Genomic DNA, 22,202 nt, shown 5'->3' with positions numbered 1-22,202 from the left:
ATCCCAGCCCCACATATGCTACACAAACATGAAGAATAAACAGACACAAACAAAGATCCTTTTACACATCTCCAGGTAACGAGCTAAAGAAAAAAGGATAAATGTTTTATAGTTTTGTTAGCTGGCTGCATAAGATGAAGGTGGGGTGATAAATATCAGTAATCAGATGATCATCTCATTATATCCTCATTGTATTTTAGTCCTGGCTGCATCAGGAGTGATAAAAAGAATTCCTCACTCTGTTATTTGGACAGTTTATACGAGAGAAACTCGAGCCCTCAAATCCCTTTATGGCTACTTAGCTGTGCTGTGTATGTTACAGGCTCCAGGCCCCTGGGAGCTGCAGTGCTGGAGTCAACTAAATTATGTTTTGCCAGCTGTAAAGTGCAACTGAGAAAGCCTTGATCATACAGCCAAAACTGCACTGGTGTGAAGCTCCCTGCTAGCTACTATAGGTCAAAGGTAAAGCACAAATATTTCAAAAACACTTTGCAGGGAAGAGATTGTTAGAGGTTGAACCTGAGAGTGTTTATCCCCACAGGGCAGTAAAGCAGCTGGAGATAGCTGCAACGGGGGCATCAGACCAAGCCAGCAGGCCATGGGTGGGGGCGCAAAGCTCCTAATGTGATCCTCTCATCCTGTTACATGGGTACAAAACCTCAGTGGTATGTGATGTTTTCACGTAGAGCCATGTGTGCGCATGTGCGTGTACCTGTGTGCAAGGCAAATATCTAGATTACTCTACGCATTATCACAGGTATATGACCGGTGCTGGTACAAGCAGAGACCCAAAGACACAGGACAGATGTCATATCAGAAAAGTTGGACAGCTGCAGTTACAATATTACCCAGTGACAGTCTGCTAAGTTTACCAGCTTTCCCTCTGAAAACGACAATATTATTGGACAATTATAGAATATAATTTATACACAAAGAGAAATTGTGCTTAATCCATAAAGTATTTCAAACTGATAAAGCAAAAACATCGACTCGTTTTCCAATCAGCGTCATTCAGCTGGCAGCAGCAGCTTCATCCACAGACAGACAGAACAGGAGTCTAATGTGAGAATAGAATCAGCAACACTTTAACAACAACAGTGAAAGTAACTTAACAATGTAACTTTTGTACCATCTACACAATATTGTCACATAATAAAACTCCCCCAAAACAATTAAATGAAACTCCCACACACTGTCGCTAATACATTTATTAAAAAATTACAACACTTCTGTCCTGTTTACCTTCATCAGGTACCTGATTAGAATATAATGGCCTAAATTTATTACCAGGAAGCAAGACAGTTTGTGGGAGTTTCACTTAATTGCCTTTTGGGGAATTTTTCTTCCAACGCACCTACAACATATTCTGAAATTTAAAAATATTTTCTAATGTGGATCTTGTATACTTAGCTTTTTGAGCAGCTACTTAAAACCTGGCTTTTCGACCACGTAACCGCACCAGGAATTTCCATCTACAGTTTGATCTTCCCATCATAACGAGTGAGTACTCCAGCGACGCTTGGTGGAGTAATTTGTTTACATACATCATGATCTGCTATTATATATGATGCATTTCTGCCTAAGTGTGTTATTTCCACCCTAAGCAGAAACAGTTTTCCTGCATATTTTATGAAGTGCAGCGCTTTGGTAGAGGTTGTTGAAATAGTGCCCTTTTTACCAAATTATTGGAGACTGCCACGCAGCTCTCAGTTTAAGACATGCCTGGGCTCGTCTAGTTGTTGTGTGGACAAGTGAATGCAAATGCATACATAAAAATGTATTATTATCACAGGCGCCATGATATGGTGGAGCCCTAGAGATAAGCCTACGGTGCCCCCGAGAGGTCAAATGGACTGGAAAAAAAACAGCAGCAATGAGAAAAAAAGCACAAAAAAAGCACATTAGAAGTTGAATAAAAGACTACAAAAATACTTACTACATTATCGTGTCCCCAGAAACACTTCCATTTTTTTAGCTTTTTTTGTGATTGTGTTTTACGCGAGCTCCGTTGTGGTTTTTGCTTTAAAAAAAAAAAAAACAACTATCTGTTTGACGTCTCACGGCCACCGTATCAGCCAAACGATGAAGCTAATAATTCGCTAACACAAAGTGGTATAAAGAAAGCCTTTCTTAGGTCTTCCAGTGATGTAACCTGTTAAATTTAATGTGGTTTATCTGGCTGGTTTCCTAGTAAAAATTAAAGAATCGTGTCATATAAATAATAAATATAGAAACAGCAGGAACAGCTGATGAGAACCAATGCAGCAGCAGCATCACCACCACATGCTGTGTGCTACTTTACATGAAAAAGGCCAAAGAGTTAGATTAACTATAAAGTATTAACAAAACTGGCTGGAAACTGGAGGAAAAATGAACATGGGACTAGCGTGTGAGTCAAAGTCAAAACTGCTGATGAGGATCTCTCTGGTGATTTGCTTTGAGAAGTAGGAGGGGGGAAAAAGAAAGCACCACAGGGTGAGCTGTCGATGAGAAGAAGGAAAGCAGGAAGTACGTGACAGCTCGTCTTTAGATCTTCACATTTCTCAGCAGAATCGGCCCATCTAACTCTACGAGCTCCATTCGTTCTCCGACTAGACAAGTGCCGCTCACTCCTAAGACAGATGCTCCTGTTGGACTTTATGTAAAACACTCAAAGTCCTCTGCATCTCCAGCCGCCCTCAGCCTTCCTAAAGGTGATAGTGTTACTAGTTTTAAACAGGTAATTCAGTAATCTAGTCTGTTTATCAGCCATCTTGACAGAGGAGTTTTCCAGCACTTAACCTGTAACAGTGGATTTTCAGCAAACATCCTGCTAACAGAAACCTCATATTGTTGTAGCCAACTGATGATACCATACGGGGGTCAAGCATTGGTCCATGGTGCTCGCTACAGTGCAAAACACATCATCAACTGACATGCACCGATCAGGCGATTAGTGAGAACTCTGAAACTTTGGGTCCTGCCATCCATGTGGATGCTACTTTGACACACATCACGTACGTACATGGTTGAAGACCATGCAACCTTTTCATGGCAACGGTATTCAATGATGGCTGTGACCTCTTTTAATATGATAATGTGCTCAACCATAAAGCAGAAATGGTTTAAGAGTGCTTTAAGAAGCACAACAATTATTTTGAGGTGTTGATTTGGCCTCCAAATTTCCCAGATCTCAATCCAATTGAGCATGTGTGGGATGAGCTGGAAAAACCTGTCTGATCCAAAGAGGTCCCACCTCAAGACTTAGACAGGACTTAAAGGATCTGTTGCTAACATCTTGGTGTCAGGTAGGACAGCGAACCTTCAGGGGTCTAGTGGAGCCCATGCCTTAACGTAGGGGTGGGGGAACGTCCTCAAGGGTCGGTGTCCTGCAGGTTTTACATGTGTCCTTGATCCAATAGGGCTAATTTAAACAGCTAAATTACCTCCTCAACATGTCTTGAAGTTCTCCAGAGGTCTGAGGCCTAATCACTCGATTCAGGTGTGTTGATGAAAGGGTGATCTCTGAAACCTGCAGGGCATTGGCCCTTGAGTCCTGGAGTTCCTCCACCCCTGCCTCAACGGGTCGGGGATGTTTTGGCATCAAAAGAGGGGCTGACACAATATTAGCCAGGCAGTTATAACAGTGGGCACAGTGTGACCAACTGATTATCAGAACTTCAAACCTGAAAAGACAGAAAGAGACAGGGGGAAAGGGTAGAAATGGTAAATGGGCAGATCAAAGTGAAGAAGAAATAGAAAAGACAGTGTCAGAGACGCCAGCCAAAGGGCAAAAAGTTTGAAGCTCCAGCTCCTCTGATTTGTTTGGTTTTATCTGCCACTGATAAAATGGGTCAAATAGGCGAGGAGGAGGAAAAGAGTGATGAAAAAAAAAAAGAATAAAAAGCATCTTATCTCTCCAGCTTCGCTTAGAGACCAGAGCACAGAGGAGAAACTGCATCAATTAGTGAGGACTCTTCAGTCTCCACGCTGGATGTGGGGAGTTTGAGGTTGTTCCAAAGAACACAGTCGACTTTTTAATACCAAACTCTCAAATCGACAGTCGCACGCTGCTTCGCTGGGCATCTGCCAGTGAACATGCGGGCACACGTGACTCGCACAACACACTGTGATGTGTGAGTCTATAGGCGAGCACACACGGTTGAGAACAGAACTGAAATGGAGACAGTCTCGGCTGGTTTCACAGCCACGGATTAACCCTAATCCTGTAAGAAATGTCTTTGAATGCAGATTTCTATTAAAGGAAATTTTTTCCGTTAAGAGCTATTTCTACTCTAGACTCAATTCTAGGTCTGTGAAATGACTATTTGATAGCAGTTAGCTTCCCCACATGTCCAACCTGTCTGACTGATGTTATTAGCATGTAACTGTCAACTTGCCCCCATCTAACTGAGCACTGATTGCAGACTGGCTCCCTCTTATGGTCATCTCATGCACCAAAGCCCCTTTTGAAGTGTGCTGTGAGTGGTTGCAGACAGGTCCCCATCTTAGAAGCAACCACTTCAACCTCAGTCTCCAACCACTGTTTTCCCCAGTGTTTCCATTAGCACACTTTTAGAGGGTTTTACATTTGACCAGTGTTACTACATACAATTATAGTATTTGCTTTTGTGAGCACTAAAGTTAAATTTAAAAGAATACTTCAAAATAAGCCCAAAGGAGTGTCTGGAGGCATTTCAGGATGGCTGCCAAGTGGCAGCTTCTAGACAAGGGGTGGGGAACTCCAGGCCTCAAGGGCCGGTGTCCTGCATGTTTTAGATGCGTCCTTGATCCAACACAGCTGATTTAAACAGCTAAATTACCTCCTCAACATGTCTTGAAGTTCTCCAGAGGCCTGGTAATTAACTAATCACCCAGGATGATCTCTAAAACCTGCAGGACACCAGCCCTTGAGGCCTAGAGTTCCCCACCCCTGTTCTAGAGGGACGTGGGCCCAAACGAAACTGAATGAAAGAAAATAAACTAGCGTGAAAAAGCAGAGGTCCACTTTTGATCATGATAAAAGAGGCTTAGGTGAAACATGTTTTAACTTGGAGATTCAAATGCATTTACATACAGATGTGCTTTCAATCAGGTTCCTGCCTAAAAAGTAGAATAAATATCACGACTATTTCATTTTATTCTTTTTTAAACACACAAACTAATTTACTAGGATTTCAAAATCAATAGCCATTTATTTATACTACGACTCCATTCTGTCATTGTCATCTGTCTTTGTCAACAACTGAACACATCAGCACGTAATACGAGTGCAAATTGATCGAATTGCATCAGTGCACTGTGGACTTACATGCTAAACAGACCAATTAAAATATGAGATATCTTGATTTGAAATGAAGCAAAGTTCAAGCCAAAGTTTTCAAAGTGTACAGTGTTAGAGAGTGAAGACACATTCAGACACGTCTTTAAGAGAAATACTCTTCTCTGCATTACACAATGGTGCATTCAGGTGTCAGAACAAAGCTACAGTACAAAGAGACGCTGCTGAGAGAGCCTCCCCGAAGCAGAGCGCAGGCAACATGGGAACGACATCCTCTCTCATAGCAGAGCGAAAATACTCTGCCACACACCTCTGCAGATTCATACGCCCTGTATATAGCTCTGCAAATCTCTCTGGAAAATGTGATTCCTCTAAATAAACCGAGGATTCCTACATGAACCTGACTGCACTAACAACTGAGATGTAGGTAACGCTAATAATATCATCCTCACACATTTATTTTTAACGCTTATTTATCTGCAAGAACATTTCATTTGTGACATTCCTCATTAAAGGACTTCCTGTTTCCAGCACTATTGTACACGTGGATACAGCCCTAAGGAACGCTGACACTTAAACCATTACTGATTGCTAGTACGTTAAACCATGACATAAACATGTAATTACACCATTAGCTTGTTTAATCACTGTATTCACATCAAACCAGCCAATTTCAACTGTGAATGCTTCTGGGAGATTAACTAATGAGGTACATCCAAGTTCTTATTTCAGGCCATCTTTGTGCAGTAGTGGGAGGGGATGTCATTTGTCTCAGAAAGTGATGTTTTTTTTCTGAGAATCCACCTCTGCGTGACCTCACTGTTATTCCAGACAATAAAATTCTAATACTGCTGCAGAGCGCGCCATGAAAATCATTTTAAAAGCAGCCACATCCCGCAAGGAGCAATTCAGTCCGTTACAAATGACTCCTGACTAATATAGTCTCAACCTGGATGTTATCTGTGCTTTTCAACTGCTGCTTCTCGCAGCCTCACCTCGCACGCTAATAGCCGGATTAATCCGAGACAACCCCGCCGCTGAAAGGTGAGCCATTCTGACGCCGCGCTGTTTATGAATTCATATCGAGTCAGGAGATTAGCTCCAAAATAGGGCTTTCAGAAGGAGAGGAATTGAGAAGTTCCAATTTAATCTGATTGGAGGGGATGTCTCACATCACTGAGCCAGGTGTTTAGTGTGTGTGTGTGTGTGTGTGTGTGTGTGTGAGTGTGAGAGAGAGAGAGAGACATAAAATGTGATTAATAGGAGCAAGAAACAGGGCTGAGAGTGACGGCAGACATGGTGTGTCTGAAACCACCTGCAGAGAGAGGGGATGCAAGAAGCTGTCAATGTGTTCCAGCTCCACATTGCTGCTTTGATGCCAGTTACTTTGTGATATGATGTCCCACTAAATGACAGGCAATTATCGCCGAGGGGGAAAAAGCCAGGCTGCAGTTTTACTTTTACATTTTAGAGAAGCAGTGAGGCTCATTTGTTTGAGAAGCCACATAAAGATGATGTATTTCAATAAAACGGGCCAAAAGAGGTGGCTCAAATTCTCCTCGGTCATCAATTCAGTGTCACAAAGGAGCCCTGTGTAACATCCAGAGAGCCATTGTTACTAATTAATGATACCCACGGCAGTTAAGCGAACTGTAATCAGCATTCAGCACCTCACAGATCAGGGCTGAGCTCTATGCAGAAGACAGTGCGCTATCATGTATCAGATATAGGGTTCTAGCTAAATTACAGCTAACTGGCTAACTACCCGCATGTTGATTATTGCTGTTTCAGACAAGTCAGTCGTTACACGAGTGACTGTTAAATAAAAAATGAATTTGTTAGCAGCAACTACCATTAAGATAATGTTACCTACTTGTACGTTAGGTACCCTGAACAAGTCTGGCAGTGGTTAGTTTATAAAATGAGCCAATAAAATAACTAAAATAATCAGCTAAGTTACCAAATCAGTTCTGAGAGTCTGGATGAATTAGCCAATCCATGTGTGTTAGCCACAGACAGCTTAAACAATGGAATGGAGAATATTATAACCCATAACAGGTGTAAACTTCCATGCTATGATTTTTGTTGTGGGGCATTATTTAACATTGTATGCCAGCAGGTGGAAGTGTGCCGCTTTACGCCACCTTTTTGTAGCTTCTTCACTGCGCCGAGTATAGCTGCACTGAACATGAAGCCAGCTACAACCTCTCTCCTGTTTACACGGCAGCTTTTATAATATTAACAGCATTGGGAGGTAGGTTAGCATTAGCTAAGTCTTGTAGCTTTTCTCCATGATTTGGTTTCTTTGAACAGAGAAAAATCCAAATGAACACCAAGTGAACCAAAATGCATCACTACAAACCACAGACGTTCCTGAGGTGGGAGCAATAAATGTAAATATAGGAAGAAAGTCCTTGGAGAACATGCAGACTTTGCATTCATTTCTCAGCTAGCTGCTAGCCTGTACAGACATTTACACATCTATAGTGTCTTGTCGGATTCTAATACAGTGGTCCCTTGCCATAAGGGGGTTCACCTTGCGCAGCTTCGCTGTTTTGCAGACTTTTTTTGCGCAATTTTGCATGATTTTGGTTGGCTGTAGACCATTGTCAATCAATCTCCTCCGTCCCGTCTCCTGTACAGTACAGATTGCATTCAGCTTGTCAAATTTACATAAATCTTCGATCACTAGCAGTCTGACTCTGAAGTGCTGTACTGTATGTTTGTAAGTTTTCTCTCCAACAAACACAACAACGTCGACGAAATGTTTTGCGCCGTCAAAGGCACCTGCAGTAGCACCCAAAAGGCAGAGGAAGATGCTAACCATCACACAAAAAGTTGGACTTCTGGACGTGCTAAAGGAAGGTAGAAGTTACTGTATTTTTCGGATTATAAGGTGCATTAAGCAAAAAAACAAACAAAAAAAAAAAACAGTCCAATAAGTCAAACTTTACTCAACTCATCTCTTCTTGCTTCCTCTACTTCCGTACCCTTGATTCATTAATGTTGAATTCTCTGGCAGCTGCTCTATTCCCATGTTCTGGACCTAAAACACGGTTTGATCTTTGGTTTTATTCTATACTGGACTTATTTTTCTATGAAGGTTTGAACTTGTGTGAGTGTTTAAAAAAGAGAGAAAAGTGTGAAAATGTTGATGCCTGCCTGAGAAAAGCGTATAACGTGTGTAGTGAGGGGTTTTATAGCCTTAAAACAGTTATAATAATTGTAAAAAATAAAGCTGGCTACTTGGTGGATTTCACCAATCGCGGGCTATTTTTAGAACTCCCGCGATAAATGAGGGACGACTGTAATACGTGTACGTGGCTCCGGGACGCTCCTTAGCTCAAACTTCCAACGTACACCTGGTATGGATTGAGGTCGGATTACGTTCACAAATTGCACAATTTACATCACAATGTGCTCAGGTGCTGGATATAAACAGTGCACACAGAGCATGTTTACCTATGCTAATAATAATAATAATAATAATAATAACCCAATCCCACTACATTTGCATCCTATATTCAGAAATGTAAGCAGTCAGGGAGCAAAAGAGCTCCATAAACTGACACATCCAATAACCGCACACCTCGGCATCAGTGACAAACTCTAGAGCCTATTAACACGCAAAACAAACCCAGCACAAGCTCCACTGCCTCCTTGGATTATATTCAACATCAGTCCCACAATAATATATTCAGGTCTTTTTCCCCCCAGGTCTCCTTCGGTCCTCGCTCGGGTTTTGAGCAGTTACACATGAACGAGTTCAGTGTATCAGTTAATGTCACACTTGCTGAATTTTATATGAAGGCTCAGTCACTCCGTCCATCGCGACGCTCTGTGTTTGGAAATGTTCAAATGTCTTCTTTTGAAGTATAGACGGGAGCTCGTTTGAGACACTTAATGAAGGCAGAAATTAAATTAGTCAAATTAGGAGAAAATATGAATGGTGAGGGTTTAATTGTTTGTAACGAAGAGGTGATTTTCTCGTGAAAAACTTTGGAGAGCCTGCGAGTGAGCTGTGAATCCAGCGCCTCACGTAGCTGCACCCTCCTCCTTTGACTGTTATCGGTTGACAGCTACTGCCCAAATTATTCCCTTTTCTTAGCCTCGGGAATACTTCCGAGAGTGATTATGAAGGAGCAAAAATGAGAGTGTCAACCACAGTTATTAAAATGAGCAGATACCGTCACCCAGTGTCAGAATATTTCTTATTTAACATGATAAATACAACAAGTTCAATTACAATGAATGACGTCTGTGGCCATGTTCAGTCACAGGATGCAGACGGTTGCAACAATTTAGTGTTTCGCAGTCATTTTCACTGACACGCCAGCTTTCTGATCATTTAGATTTGAAGCTACAAGGTGCCAAAAAAAGGTGTCAACAATGACTATCGCTTATGGCACGCAAGATGCTGTTCATCTGTGCTGCCTGGCACTGGTGAGCCTGAGCTGACGGAAAGTGAACAGAAACCAAGCCTAACTAATCCAGCACAAATATTTCATTCATCTTTTCTGTCTGCAGCGCCGTGATTCTTGCGTACCTGCCAAGAACGAATGAAGATGGGCTCTTAAATACAAAATGGCATTAACTGAGAATTAATGAGAGAGAGGAGACCACGTGGAGCCACCAGCCCAAGCCAGCGATAAAAACTACAGCTGGACCCGGAGCATCTGAGGCAGAGAAGTCACAGCACCCAGCTGCGAATCAGTCACGCAGAAGCCCACCAGCGTTCACGGGCGAGAGCGGGAGACCGGCCAGACACGGCTTGGACCACAGCGAGCTGCTTTCCCACAGGGATGCCGCTGCTGTTTTGACGGTTCAAATTAAACCAAAAAGGGATTTTTTTCCTCCCGCCCCCTCACAAAAATGAAATATGCGTCGCACCATGTGAGTGTGTATGAAACTGCTGCAAAGGTTGAGGGGAGAAATTCAGTGCTGGATAAATCCACTATATTAAAGCGTTGAAGGAAAATAACATGTTCTGCTCTGACTGGCTTCTCAGTGTTTGGATACTGCTGCTGCCCAACTGTGGAAAATAAGCTATACAAGCTAAGAAAATATGCAAGTCTCTGCATTTTGTGCACAATCCTTGCATAATTAAATGGCTTTGCTAATTTGCTATGTGCTCTTCACAAATAGCAAAGATTATGTTTGATTCATTTCATTCCTGTGTTACTACAGCTTCACTAGCTGAATGCACGAGGCCATGTTTGGATATTAAAGAGCAAGGCTGCTTCAAGCTGCTTTAAATCTTCATACAAATGTAATGAATGACAGTGTTCGAGCACCGTTTTCAAACTTACATTACATATTATTGAATAATAATAAAAAAAGATTAGTCAACTGATGGAAAATGAATCCATTTATTTTATTTTCTAAACAAGCAACAACCTCCAGGGCTAAAAAAGAAAACAGCACTCAGCCAAAACTTAAGTTCCTCTAGTGGCCACATGAGGTTGGATCCAAAACAGTCAGCCCCCATCAACTTAACATGTTTACATCTTTGGTGTAGAAGGATGATTTCCCTCGTTAGAGGAACCGCTCGTCAAATCGTCCACATGCATCGTTAAGGGTGCAATAAATAATATTTTACAGTATAGTCAGGACTATCACAATCATACTGAGTAATGTGAGTACATCTGTCTTTGCAGTGCACCAATTAAAATTATGGATGAATCTTGCTAATCACATTTGCTAGCATTAGCTGCTAACTTTAACCTCTCGTCTAAATATGGTAACTTCCTGCTCCTGAAAACCAGCACGGCCACACCTAAAAGTAACTCTGAGGCCAAAAACACAAACTGGGAGACGTCACAGGGGCCACATCCATCTTTCATTTACAGTCCATGTTTTCCAGCTGAAACACTGAAAATGTCACTCGTTCCAGCTTCTCAAATATGAACAGACGGTTCAGTTAATAATTAATGGAATATATTTGAGTTTTTGGACTGTTGGCACAACAAAACAAGTTATATAAATGTGCCTTCAAGAGCTTTGGGATATTACAATAGACAATCACCAAAACACCTAAAAATAAAATAGGGGCAAATATATTTATAGACTGTATGCTTCAGTGCTAAAGGCCAGCGCCTGCAACATTCACAGAACCACGATAACTTCATGAAATGAGATTATAGTGATATCGCTGGTAAAAATCACTCAGATGTTCACTAATAAGTTCACAGCTCAAGGTGACCTTTTCACTCATCCTTCTTCTGACTTGGACAAAAGCAACTAAGGTGCTGATGGCACTTCTCAGTCTAACCACCCCCACTTATCACTCAAATGGGCACACAGTCAAGAGGTCTAAGTGTGAAAAATAGCAGCAAAGCAGCTGACATAGGCAAGAACGGAGGTCACTGTAACTAAGGAAAGGCGGAGATCTGATGTATACTCAGAATTTACTGCTACGTTTTTAGAACTGATACCAAATCCAGTTATGACCAAGAGAATGACATGCATAACTGCAACAAACCACAATGACTGAGTCAATAAACATACATTTTAACATATGCTTCTATCCAGAATAATTTGTACAGATGCTGCTTCACACATTTCCACCAAACAAACGGCTCATGCCAGCACCAAACACCAACCCAGGTGCTAAAAAACTCCTCTGTCCAAATCTGAAAAATGCCGAATATCCCTCCCAGTGATCGACTCGCCACTAATGTCAAGTACGAGGAAGAAAAGTTCTCATTTGACTTTTGTTTTTTAATATATACAGTTTGTTAAAACTGTTTTTTCTTCAAACATTCATACACAGTGTAATTCTTCAACATTTCAACCTACAACTGAGAACTTTTCGGATAAAAATGTCAGAATCTGGGCCGATGCTGAAGAACACTCGTGACTTTTTTAACTCGGATCAAAAGTAATTCCCTCTCCCCGACATCAGGAGGGGGAAGATGAACTCTGAACTAAACTCGCTAACAAACTTTAAGATCTGTGATGCTGGGTTAAGGGTACGTCTGGGCCCACACCGGATCGTCTGCTCCGCCGGCAGCGTGGATCTATTTCTGCCCTCATCACACTTTTGTTTTTCAAAAGACATCCACAGTAGCCCCCCCGCCACTGTAGCCTGAAGGCAAAACCACATGTTTACTCAGATGCTGGGTAAATAAGGGCCTCTTCTTGAATCTGTCACGCTGTGAGGGGAAATCGCTGGGTACACCGGGTGCGTGCGCGTGCATAAGAGTTTAATCTCTTTTCTCCTTCCTTTTCTCTGACAGTGTGCAAATCCCAGCGGGGATCCCTTTGCAGCTCAAACTTTAGAAAAGGCTGGCAAAAAAAAGCTGAAGCGAAGCCACTAGTGTACGGCATCGACACGCCAGCACCTTTGCAGCCCCTCCAACAGCAGGCCGGCATGCTTTAACAAGGCCCCTCCATCAAGATATTTGCTTTTCGCTGCTGCTTCTCCTCCTCCGCAGCGCCTCGAGAGGCACAGAAGCTGCTAACGTGGCTACCGCCGCATACTTAACTTTATATTCCTAGAACGCAAACTGTCTCCCTCAGTGGAAAGTGCCAAACTTTTTCTGTTTTTTTCCTTTCCCCTTTCCATACGCAGTTGGAGCTGTCACAGCAGGTGGTGAGGCACAGGCTATGAAAATGCTAGCAAACCATTGGTGATTATGCAGGCAAAAGATGCCTCAAAAACCAAGAAAAAAATAAGAGCGTTAGAGAGAGAGCTTCTCAGCCAAGATAGAGCAAAGAGGAAAGCAGAGGGCTTTACAACACAGTCATGAAAAATGAGAAGTGAGCAAAAGAAAAGGCTAGAAAGAAAAAAAAAAAAAACTTTTACACAGAAACAGGAATATCTGCTGCACTTGGTGACACAATGATACGATAAAAAAAAAAAAAAAAGCCAAGTTCCATCTTGATTTGTGTGATTTCTCCCCGGGGGAAGCAGCCCGTTTGATGAAGCTATTTCAGCTTAGAGGAGGAGAAGCCTTGAAACTTAGAGAAGCTGTCTGTCAAGCAATGCTACAGTACTGATTTGACAGGAATAGTAATTCTGGGTGAGCCAGGCATCTCTGTGCACTGACAAGAGGATCTACAGCAACGTAAAACTTGGTAATAAAAATACACACGGGAGAAAGAAGTGTGTGTATATATATATATTTAAAAAAAACGACCTGAAACTTTCTGGTCAAACACACCTCATTTCAAGAAAGAGGGGCTGGCTGACAGGAGACAGCAGGGAGGGAGGAGAGTGCCACCTATTGGACAAACAAACACACTTCGCTTGTTACTAATAAACACAATCTGAGCATCAAGTCTTAACAAAGCCAGCCCGTCAGGTGTGCGATCAAACTACGCACTAAATATTTTTAAATCCAATTAACTCTAATCACTAATTAATTAATTAATTAATTAATAAGACCAACGATAATTCTTACTCAAGTGTTTCCAGAAAAACTAAGTAGATACAATCATCTCAGTTAACGCTGTGTCGTTGGTCACACGCAAGAAAGAATTCAAAGAGGTCACTTTGATTTGTGACTCTCTGGGTAACTGACTTTGTGTGTGAGCTGGAGAGTGAAGCATTATGGTTTCCTGATCAGTTTGGACTTTATGCAAACTTCTGACTAAGTCTGAGCACTGGATTTGTTTTGTAAAGAAGAAAGTGGATTAATAAACCTTGCATTGTTTTCTACAAGAGGACTTTGGGGTGAGTTATCTGGATTAAGTAAGGAACATGTGCCGGCTCCCAGCTTACCCTGTGCAATTCTAAGTGTGGCTTCTACACCTATTGTTACTCTTGACTAGGGCTGCACGATATTAGGAAAACCTGCGATGTGCGATAACTGTGATCAATACTGCGATAACGATATGACTTGCGATAAAATAAATAGCAAAAAAAAAAAAAAAAACAAATACATAATTTCCGTTTTACTGCACAGTTTTATTTAATGAAAGCTGCTGTATTAGCAGTGTAACAACAAAGTGCACTTTAACATTGAAACATTGCCCACATAAGAAAATTCTGAAAGACATCCTTCCCGGTCTATAGAATTAGTTTTAAATAAACATAACTTAGATTATACTGCAAATTATCTCAGTGCAGCTGTTCATCATTTTACCACTCACCAAGCAGTTATGATGTAAGTCAAAACTGGAGAGGAAACTTCACTGTAGTGCTTGCGTAGTTTTCAGCTTGGCTCAGTTCAAACGTGACGGTCCTGCGGCATGTTTCGTACATTTGTGGAATGGCGACATGGGAAAAGTAGTTTCGTGAGGGGATGCGGTATCTCTGGTCCACTTTATGTACGGTAACAGACTGGTGAAGCCCTCTCTGCTAACTGTATTTATAGGCATCATGTCTTTGTCAAAAAATGTGTAATGGCCTCTGTTATTTCTTTGTACCGCTTCGACGTTTTCTCATAAGTTGTTCCACTTGAAAAACTCGGATACAGAGACGGCTGTTGGACTGCTGCGCTCTTTGCCTTAACATTAGCAACCTTTGTTTGGCTAGCCCTGTCTTTCTGGAACTCTTCAAACAGTTCTCTGTGGTTGTATTTGAAGATGATGGTGGAGATTAGTCGCGTTTCCTCTGGTGGTTGCCACGAGTGTTCGGCAAGTTTTGCAGAGCACCTGTGTTTGGAGAACGTCGTCTTTATCAAATCCAAAGTACCTCCAAATAAGTGAGGTACTATTTTTTTTTAGGCACGAGTTCAGTAGCATTCTCGTCACGCGTCTCGCGTCTGTGGAGTCTGCACATTGTCCCTGTGCCTGTGTGGGTTTGGGTACTCGGGCTTCCTCCCACAGTCCAAAGACGTGCTTGTTAGGTTTACTGGTGATTCTAAATCAGCCATCAATGAGGCAGATGTTTGAATGTTTGAACTGCAGAGCATAAAGCAGTTTATAAACACGTGGTTAAAATGTGATTTAGAGTCTAAAGAGCTTTGACCGGTCAGTAGGATGGGAAAAATGCTACATGAATGCGACTGCGTGACATTATCTGTCTCCTTGTGATAAAGGCTAACTCATTCACAAGTGAACATGAACGAGGTCGACCCTGATTCGCTGCGTTCTAGCTCATCCACAGTGCTTTGCTTTCATTACATGCTGAGAGAGAGAGAGAGAAACTCTCTGCCGTGTCTCTCGTTTTCACTTCCATGTCAAGAAACAAACATCGACATAGCGAATGTTTGTGCTAAGTGCTACGACCAGCACGTGTTTACAAATGCTGGATCTGGGTCTGTGAGATCGGCTCTGCCGCCGCCAACTTGCTGTTCTGACCAGCTTCTATAGAGAAAACCAAACTTTAGTGCTCGTTTTCAATCTTCAGATGAAAACTAAGCAACAAGAAATACCTTTACACACGTGAGAGGCTGCTTTATTGTTTAAAAAAGATTTGATTTTATTCCCGCAGTCTTAAACACACCGCAACAGATTTCTGGGGAATGTACTTTTCTTGATTTTAATTTCAGACTTCTTAATGACCCACTGGAGCTTCAGTGCATACGGAAGGATTAAATTAAACATACTGTACCTGGTCTACGCTGTTCATTATTTTCCTGCATGCTGGCTCCCAACATGAGCCACGAAACGAAAGAGAATCCTCTCACACTTAAATGGGAACTCTTTTTGCCTCAATTATATTTCACTACGAACAAAAACTGTCAAAAAGAAATGACCTCGCTGTACTAAAGTCTGACGAGTAGTTCGACACAAATCCAAACCGCTTTTCACTCGTCACCTTTTCATTGTACTTGAAGAGCCTTGTGATGCACTAAATCTACAGGGACAGGCAAATCAGCACATGCACAGCAGGATGAAGCTGATGACTCTAATCATTATTTCACATTAAGCATGCCAGCACAGATCACTGCATGTTAAGCCAGCACAGCATGGTGTGATTGTGCTGGGCAGAGTCCAGGTGACGACAGCAGGGCGTTGCTAAAAAAGACTCCTCATTGCTCACATAGGTCGCACAGCCCTGGGTAAATAAATGCATGCATGCTTGCTTGACCATAAAGGTGCATTTAACAAAAACAGCGGGCATTACATGAAAAGGTGCGCACTGTAAGCAGGCTTCGTGAGAGTGGTGTGCCGACCGAGGCGAGGCTGAAACCTTAGAAGAAAGCGTATTTGCCCCCTTCCAGCCACATTTGGCAGCAAGAACTGCAATTAAGCATTTGTGATAACTGGCAGCGAATCAGTCAGTGCGTTCTTGAACTACTTTTGGTAGGTCGGCCACTCCTGGGAAAGGTGCCCCACTGTTCCAAGTTTTCTCCTTTTGTGGATAATTAACGGCTACTAATGAACAAGAAGCGGAGCTGGAGCCCAACACAGGATGTGAGACTCACTGAAGATACACCTAATGACACTGCTCTGTTATTTGTTTTTAAATAGAGTTACTCGGCAAAGATGATCGCTACAGAAATAGAAATCATACACACGCATACATTTGCATGCACATACAATATAAATCTGTGGGAAACCTTTTCCACCCAGTCCCAATTGATTGCAGCTACAGGAAATGAATGATTACCATCCAAAAAGTTATGCTGTTAGAAATATGTGCTGCACATAAATGGTCTTTAAGAAACCAGTTTGAACTGATTAGAGCTTTGTGACATGTTATGTTTTCCTACTGGAAGGAGCCATTAGAACATGGGTGCAGATGGACATGGTCAGGAACAATACTCAGGTAGGGTGAGATTGTACCAGCTGTGCACTAGATTAATGCTAAAGGAGGCCAAACTCAAGCAGGTCATCTTGATAGTGTCTTAAGTCAAAATGCATTGACTTGCTGCCGTGCTATTGGCTAATTAGATATGTGCATTTGTGTCATATCTCTGCAAGGTTCCTGTAACAGTCACTACAGGAAGGGAATTGGAAAGGAAGTGTGTATTAGAAATGAACCTCTCTACCTAGCATGTTGAAGATGAAGTCCTTGGCAGTGTGGACCTCTAAGGCGGTCTGGTCTCCAAACTCCCCCTGCTCCAGCAGTACCAGTTCAGATACCTGTGCCGACAGCTGCTCCAGGGTTGCCCCTGAGCGGAAGTCCACCTCAGAAAGTTTCTTGGCGGGTGCTGGGGAGCGTGGAGTCACCGCGCTCATCAGGGACTCCATCTCTACAACCCTGTTAAATGAGGACAGAGAAAGTGAAACTGTTGTCATTATTTTTAACCTCTGTGCTCAAATGTTGGAAAACCACAATAGCCCTTCTGTGATGACTAAAGCAGTGGAAACAGCTCCCCTGAGGGACGAATTATACACTCACAGGGCCAGTAATAACTATTTGTTTTAAACTTTACCATTTAGCACACTAGAACAAACCACAGGGCTATCTGTTTACAGGATGTGCCTGACACCAGAGCCTGTGCTCAGACAGTTTTAGTGTTGCAGTCATGTTTTCACCCATATAATATCCGCCTTGTTTTCACCAGCCTTGTGTGAATCATGAGACTCTGAGAGGCACTTTCACAGAGAAACATATGACATTAAGGAACAACCGCCAATGCATCATAACAGCTGAAAAGGTGACACTGATGTTTTGACCAAAACTGCTAAAAGTGGAAATTCCATCCTTTTTTTAATCATATGAGCACCAATAATTCTTTTTTACCAACACCTATCATGTTTCAATCCAGCTTCTTTCACTTTAAATGTCATGAAATTACTTTAATACAATTAACAATAAGCTCTTTCGGCAAGTTGGTAAACTTAGCATTCAAGGTTTCAGTGACCATTACATTTAGCTATTTACATAGCTATTATTTTTTAGCATTTTCAGCCATTTACACTGTTGCAAGAATTTTTGCTAGAGACAAGATTTAGGAAAATCAGAGCAGGTGTTACATTATGAACACACAACCTTTTGAAAGCAGTAGACTCGCAGTCTTGTAGCCATCCAAAGTCGCAATAAACATGACCAACAAAAGCCTCATGAAGAAAGTTACAATAACACATTTACTAAAAGTACTAAAACTAACGATATCAGCTCTATATATTTTTTTTTCGTATCTTTCGTAGGTTCCCAAAATCATTTCAGTTAGTTTTAACAAAAGTCTAGTTTTTGTTTTTATTTTCTTTAACTAAAACGTGTTTTCTCACGTTAGTTTTGGTTAACTATGATAACCCTGACCTCTTGGAGACATTGTAGAAACACCCCCAGAGTACAAGTGTTCACTTCCTTAAAGGAGAGTCAATGTATCTACAGAAAGTAAAACTCAAAAACATACATACCGTTTAATAAAACCTGAGCTATTACTTTTTTAATGACATTACAGACTTGTAATTTGGTTGTAAACACGACCATGAGCAAAGGAATGAGTCTGTGAAGTTAAATGTACTACATGGTGCCTCAGGTGGCCGGACTAATTGCGGGACAGGAGTTTTTAAAGAGTTTAGCGTATTTGGGAATGCATTACGTCAATGATGTGCTGTTAAAAATACTGCTGTCCTTTAATAGGCTTGAATAATTGCATTAAATAACGTGCTCTGAAAGTAAGAAGCCTAAAAGTTGTAATGTAAACAAAGCTCAGTCGAGCGGAATGATATCTTGGCCCTTGCCCCACCAAACTGGGTCAATTAGCGAGCCAGCCCCCCCCACTTCTAGCTACAAAGCTAATAGCCGAGAAAATTAGCTACACTGCTGTCTAAAAGTCAACGCAGGCTTCTTAAGCGATTCTTTAAAGGCAGCAAATAACGCTGTTCTGCTTAGAAGAGATTGCAATCAGTGTGTACTATCGCATTAGCTCAGGGTCTGACTCGCAGTGATAATGTCTGTGCGGTGCCTCGCCCAGAGTCGGCTAATTTCTTTTATTAGCCAATATTAGCTCATCAAATTAGCATGCTAGCTAACGTGACAGATGGGGACAGTGAATCCAAGCGCAGCGTCATACACACACACACATCCACACTGAAATGTATACACACACACATAACCCATACAGATGCATGCACCCACATGCACACACACTCAGCGAGAGTGGGTGTCGTTAGCTTACGAGTCGCGGTTCACAGTGAAATGATTAGCTGTCAGGCTAAAGCTGCCAAATATCCCAAACGGACACACACCCGTTACACGCTGACGCGAGGGACTCTCTTCGCTATCTTCTATCTTTAATGTTATTGTGATGCCTTCGCTTCAATCCGCTTTCCTCAGCTGTCATTTCCAACAGGTCCTGGGCACCACCTTTCCCCTGGCAACACCGTCCCAGAAATCATGGTCCTACTCAGAGGATCCAAGGATTAGCGGTGTATGTGGAGAGCACGCCCCGCGTTACAACACTACAAACGGATTTGTGAGGTCAGGTTTATGATTAAAAAATGTGCCTCGCAAAGAAGATAAAGGCAAGAGCTGAAGGTTTGATAGGAGGATTGCACAGCTGGTGTTTTGGAAGGCTCCAAGTCCATCAGAGCAGTGGTGCACAGTGATCCAGCTATCTGCTGGATGCTGGAAAGAAATAAGAAATATTCATCCTGTATGATAAAAATGTCACCTTTAATTTTGAGGTAGGTTATGTAAACTGGATCCTCATGGCATTAGCAATGTCACTCATTGGCTGATTTAAAGATGATGGGGATCAGACACAAATATACTGGATATTATTAATATATTCCCTGTATTTATCTGTTGTATCATATCCATTTTTGTGCTGGTTAAATGCTCCAAAAACAGTGTGATGAAAACCTGAAAGACATCTAGGGTTGTGGTGGAGATTGAGCCAATCCCTGCTGTCAAAGAGTCAGCAGCAGTTACACTCAGGACAGCGCTAACACAGAGAGACAACCATTCAAACACCTATGGCCAATTTGGAGTCACCAGTTAACCTAACATGCATGCTATTAGGCTGTGGGAGGAAGCTGTGGTTGGATGCATTTTCTGCCTCTTCTATAGTTCCAGTTTGCATGGGCAGCACTCTAAGCAAAAACACCCAGACCCCCCTTCTTCCAGCAATTGACTCCAGCTCTTTCACAGAAATGCAGAGCTGAGAGACATAATCTCTCCAGTGTGTCCTAGACTCTGCCGACCAATCGGACACCCTCAACGCACCTCGTCTCTGAGGAGTCATCCTAGTCGGTTACCCAAACCTCCACAGCAGACTATATTTAGTGCAGCGGCTCTACTCCGAGCCCACCCGTTATCTCTAAACATGACCCCAGAAGACAACATTTGGAGCAAGCTTATTTTTGCTCCTTGGATCCGAGATGTTCTGTTAGTCCTGTCCCAAAGTAGGAAAAAAGGAAAGTAATCAGAAACCTCACCTTGAACGGAGCAAGGCCTGGGGAAGGAGGTCATAAGCAAGCTGCCTAGAATGAGCCTGATGAGTCCTGAGCAGTAGGAGGCTTTGTGGTTAATGTGTCGGTTAAGAACAAAAAGCTTAGCATGTTATGCGTAACTCTTAATGGTACCAACTTTCTGCTGCAAAGCTGAGACCTAGGTAGACAGTCTCAGCTGTGCTGCAAGACCCTGTAATAAAGTTTCTTTAAGTTTGTCATCTTTCTTGTGAAATATTGTGTAACCTCAAAAGGAGATACAGTCAAAAACCTTTAGCGTCCTCATCCAACAAACTCCAATCCTCTATCCAGATCGTGTCATCTCAGGTCAGATTTGAGATGATCGTGATGACATCCTTGTGGTTTTTATTCTATTTTTTTTACCCTTTAAAGATCTCTTCAGGTGACATTTCAGAGTCGGGTTAAATTGAACTTCTCGTGACACTGAAGTTCAGCTGCAAAACTTTTGGCTCTTTAAGGAGTAACTTCCTTTTTTATATTCCCAAATGATATTTGACTTAGAAAATTTCACACAGGGAAGATGGAATTAAACTCCCAAAAATAAGATGCGTTAAATAAAATGAAGCAATAATGTCTCCCTGGGATCCCCCAGCAGTTGTTCAATACTGGTAGGTGAACCACTTACCGTTTAATATCTGAGGGTAAACCTCGTGTGCACATTCCCAAGTTATTCATATTCTGCATCGCTGCTACATTTCAGTGGATTGATAGCGCCTGGAATAACCTGTCAGACCTCCCCCTCAGCTTGTCAGTGGATCATTACCACCTCACAGTCTGCTATCACACTGTGACAGTGAGAAGAACTGGCCATATACAGCCCAACGCTGTCTGATTCATCAGCCTATCCCGTGCCATAAGAGGAACATTTATCAAGATAATGCTGTACCACACTGCACTTAATAAGCAAGCTGAGGGAGCGACACTAGCTGTCTGCCAAATGAGAGGTAAGAGATAACCATAGCCTTCAGCAGACAGAGTGAGATGCTTCAAAAGAGGAGTGTGATGTCTCTTAAACTCTTTAGTTTTTACTTCCTTTTACTGAGAGGAGACGATATGCGAAACATCACTTCATACAGTGGTGTGAAAAAGTGATTTCCTATTTTTTGCATGTTTGTCACACTTAAATGTTTCAGATCATTATCCAAATTCAAATATTAGACAAAGATAACACAAATACAAAGAAAATGCAGTTTCTAAATGAAGGTGTTTATTGTTAAGGGGAAAAAAATCCAAACCTATATGGCCCTGTGTAAAAAAGTGATTGCCCCCTAAACCTAATAACTTGTGTGGCCACCCTTAGCAACAACAACTACAATCAAGCGTTTGAAATAACTGGCTATGAGTCTTTTACAGCGCTCTGGAGGAATTTTGGCTCACTCATCTCTGCAGAATTGTTGTAATTCAGCCACATTAGAGGGTTTTCGAGCATTATCCGCTTTTTAAAGGTCATGCCACGGCATTCAATCCGATTGTTAAGTGATGACGTGACGAATCCTACTTCCGGGCCTAAAGTAGTCTGCGTTTAATATGGCTTTTGTGTTGTTAACATGTTTAATGTTTGTATTTTCTTCTATTTAATCTCAAAAAGCTCCTAAAACAGTCAGTGATCACTGTTGACCTCCCTCGGCTTTTATTACCGCTAATCATTTATTTAAGCTCAGTTTTTAAAACCTTAGGATGT

The 22,202-nt window shown here is 41.9% G+C and overlaps 1 protein-coding gene across 3 annotated transcripts in view; it reads right to left on the bottom strand.

The window, feature by feature from the left end:
- Window positions 1–21,671, bottom strand: part of tmem102 (transmembrane protein 102) — a 30,193-nt gene extending 8,522 nt beyond the window's left edge. The window contains exons 1-2 of one of the 3 annotated variants that reach the window (XM_042227757.1): window positions 18,093–21,671; window positions 17,146–17,357 (exon numbers count right to left, since the gene is read on the bottom strand). In XM_042227757.1, the coding sequence (XP_042083691.1) occupies window positions 17,146–17,357; window positions 18,093–18,187 (307 nt within the window). In that variant the 5' untranslated portion in view covers window positions 18,188–21,671. The remainder of the gene's footprint in view (window positions 1–17,145; window positions 17,358–18,092) is intronic. The other 2 variants (XM_014339380.2, XM_005940221.3) reach the window with 2 other exon arrangements.
- Between the last annotated feature and the right edge of the window lie 531 nt (window positions 21,672–22,202).

Source organism: Haplochromis burtoni, unplaced genomic scaffold (genome assembly GCF_018398535.1).
Source record: "Haplochromis burtoni strain Fernald_Lab_line unplaced genomic scaffold, NCSU_Asbu1 Contig_279, whole genome shotgun sequence".
Classification (NCBI taxonomy): domain Eukaryota; kingdom Metazoa; phylum Chordata; class Actinopteri; order Cichliformes; family Cichlidae; genus Haplochromis; species Haplochromis burtoni.
This window is presented reverse-complemented; position numbering and strand designations above follow the sequence as displayed.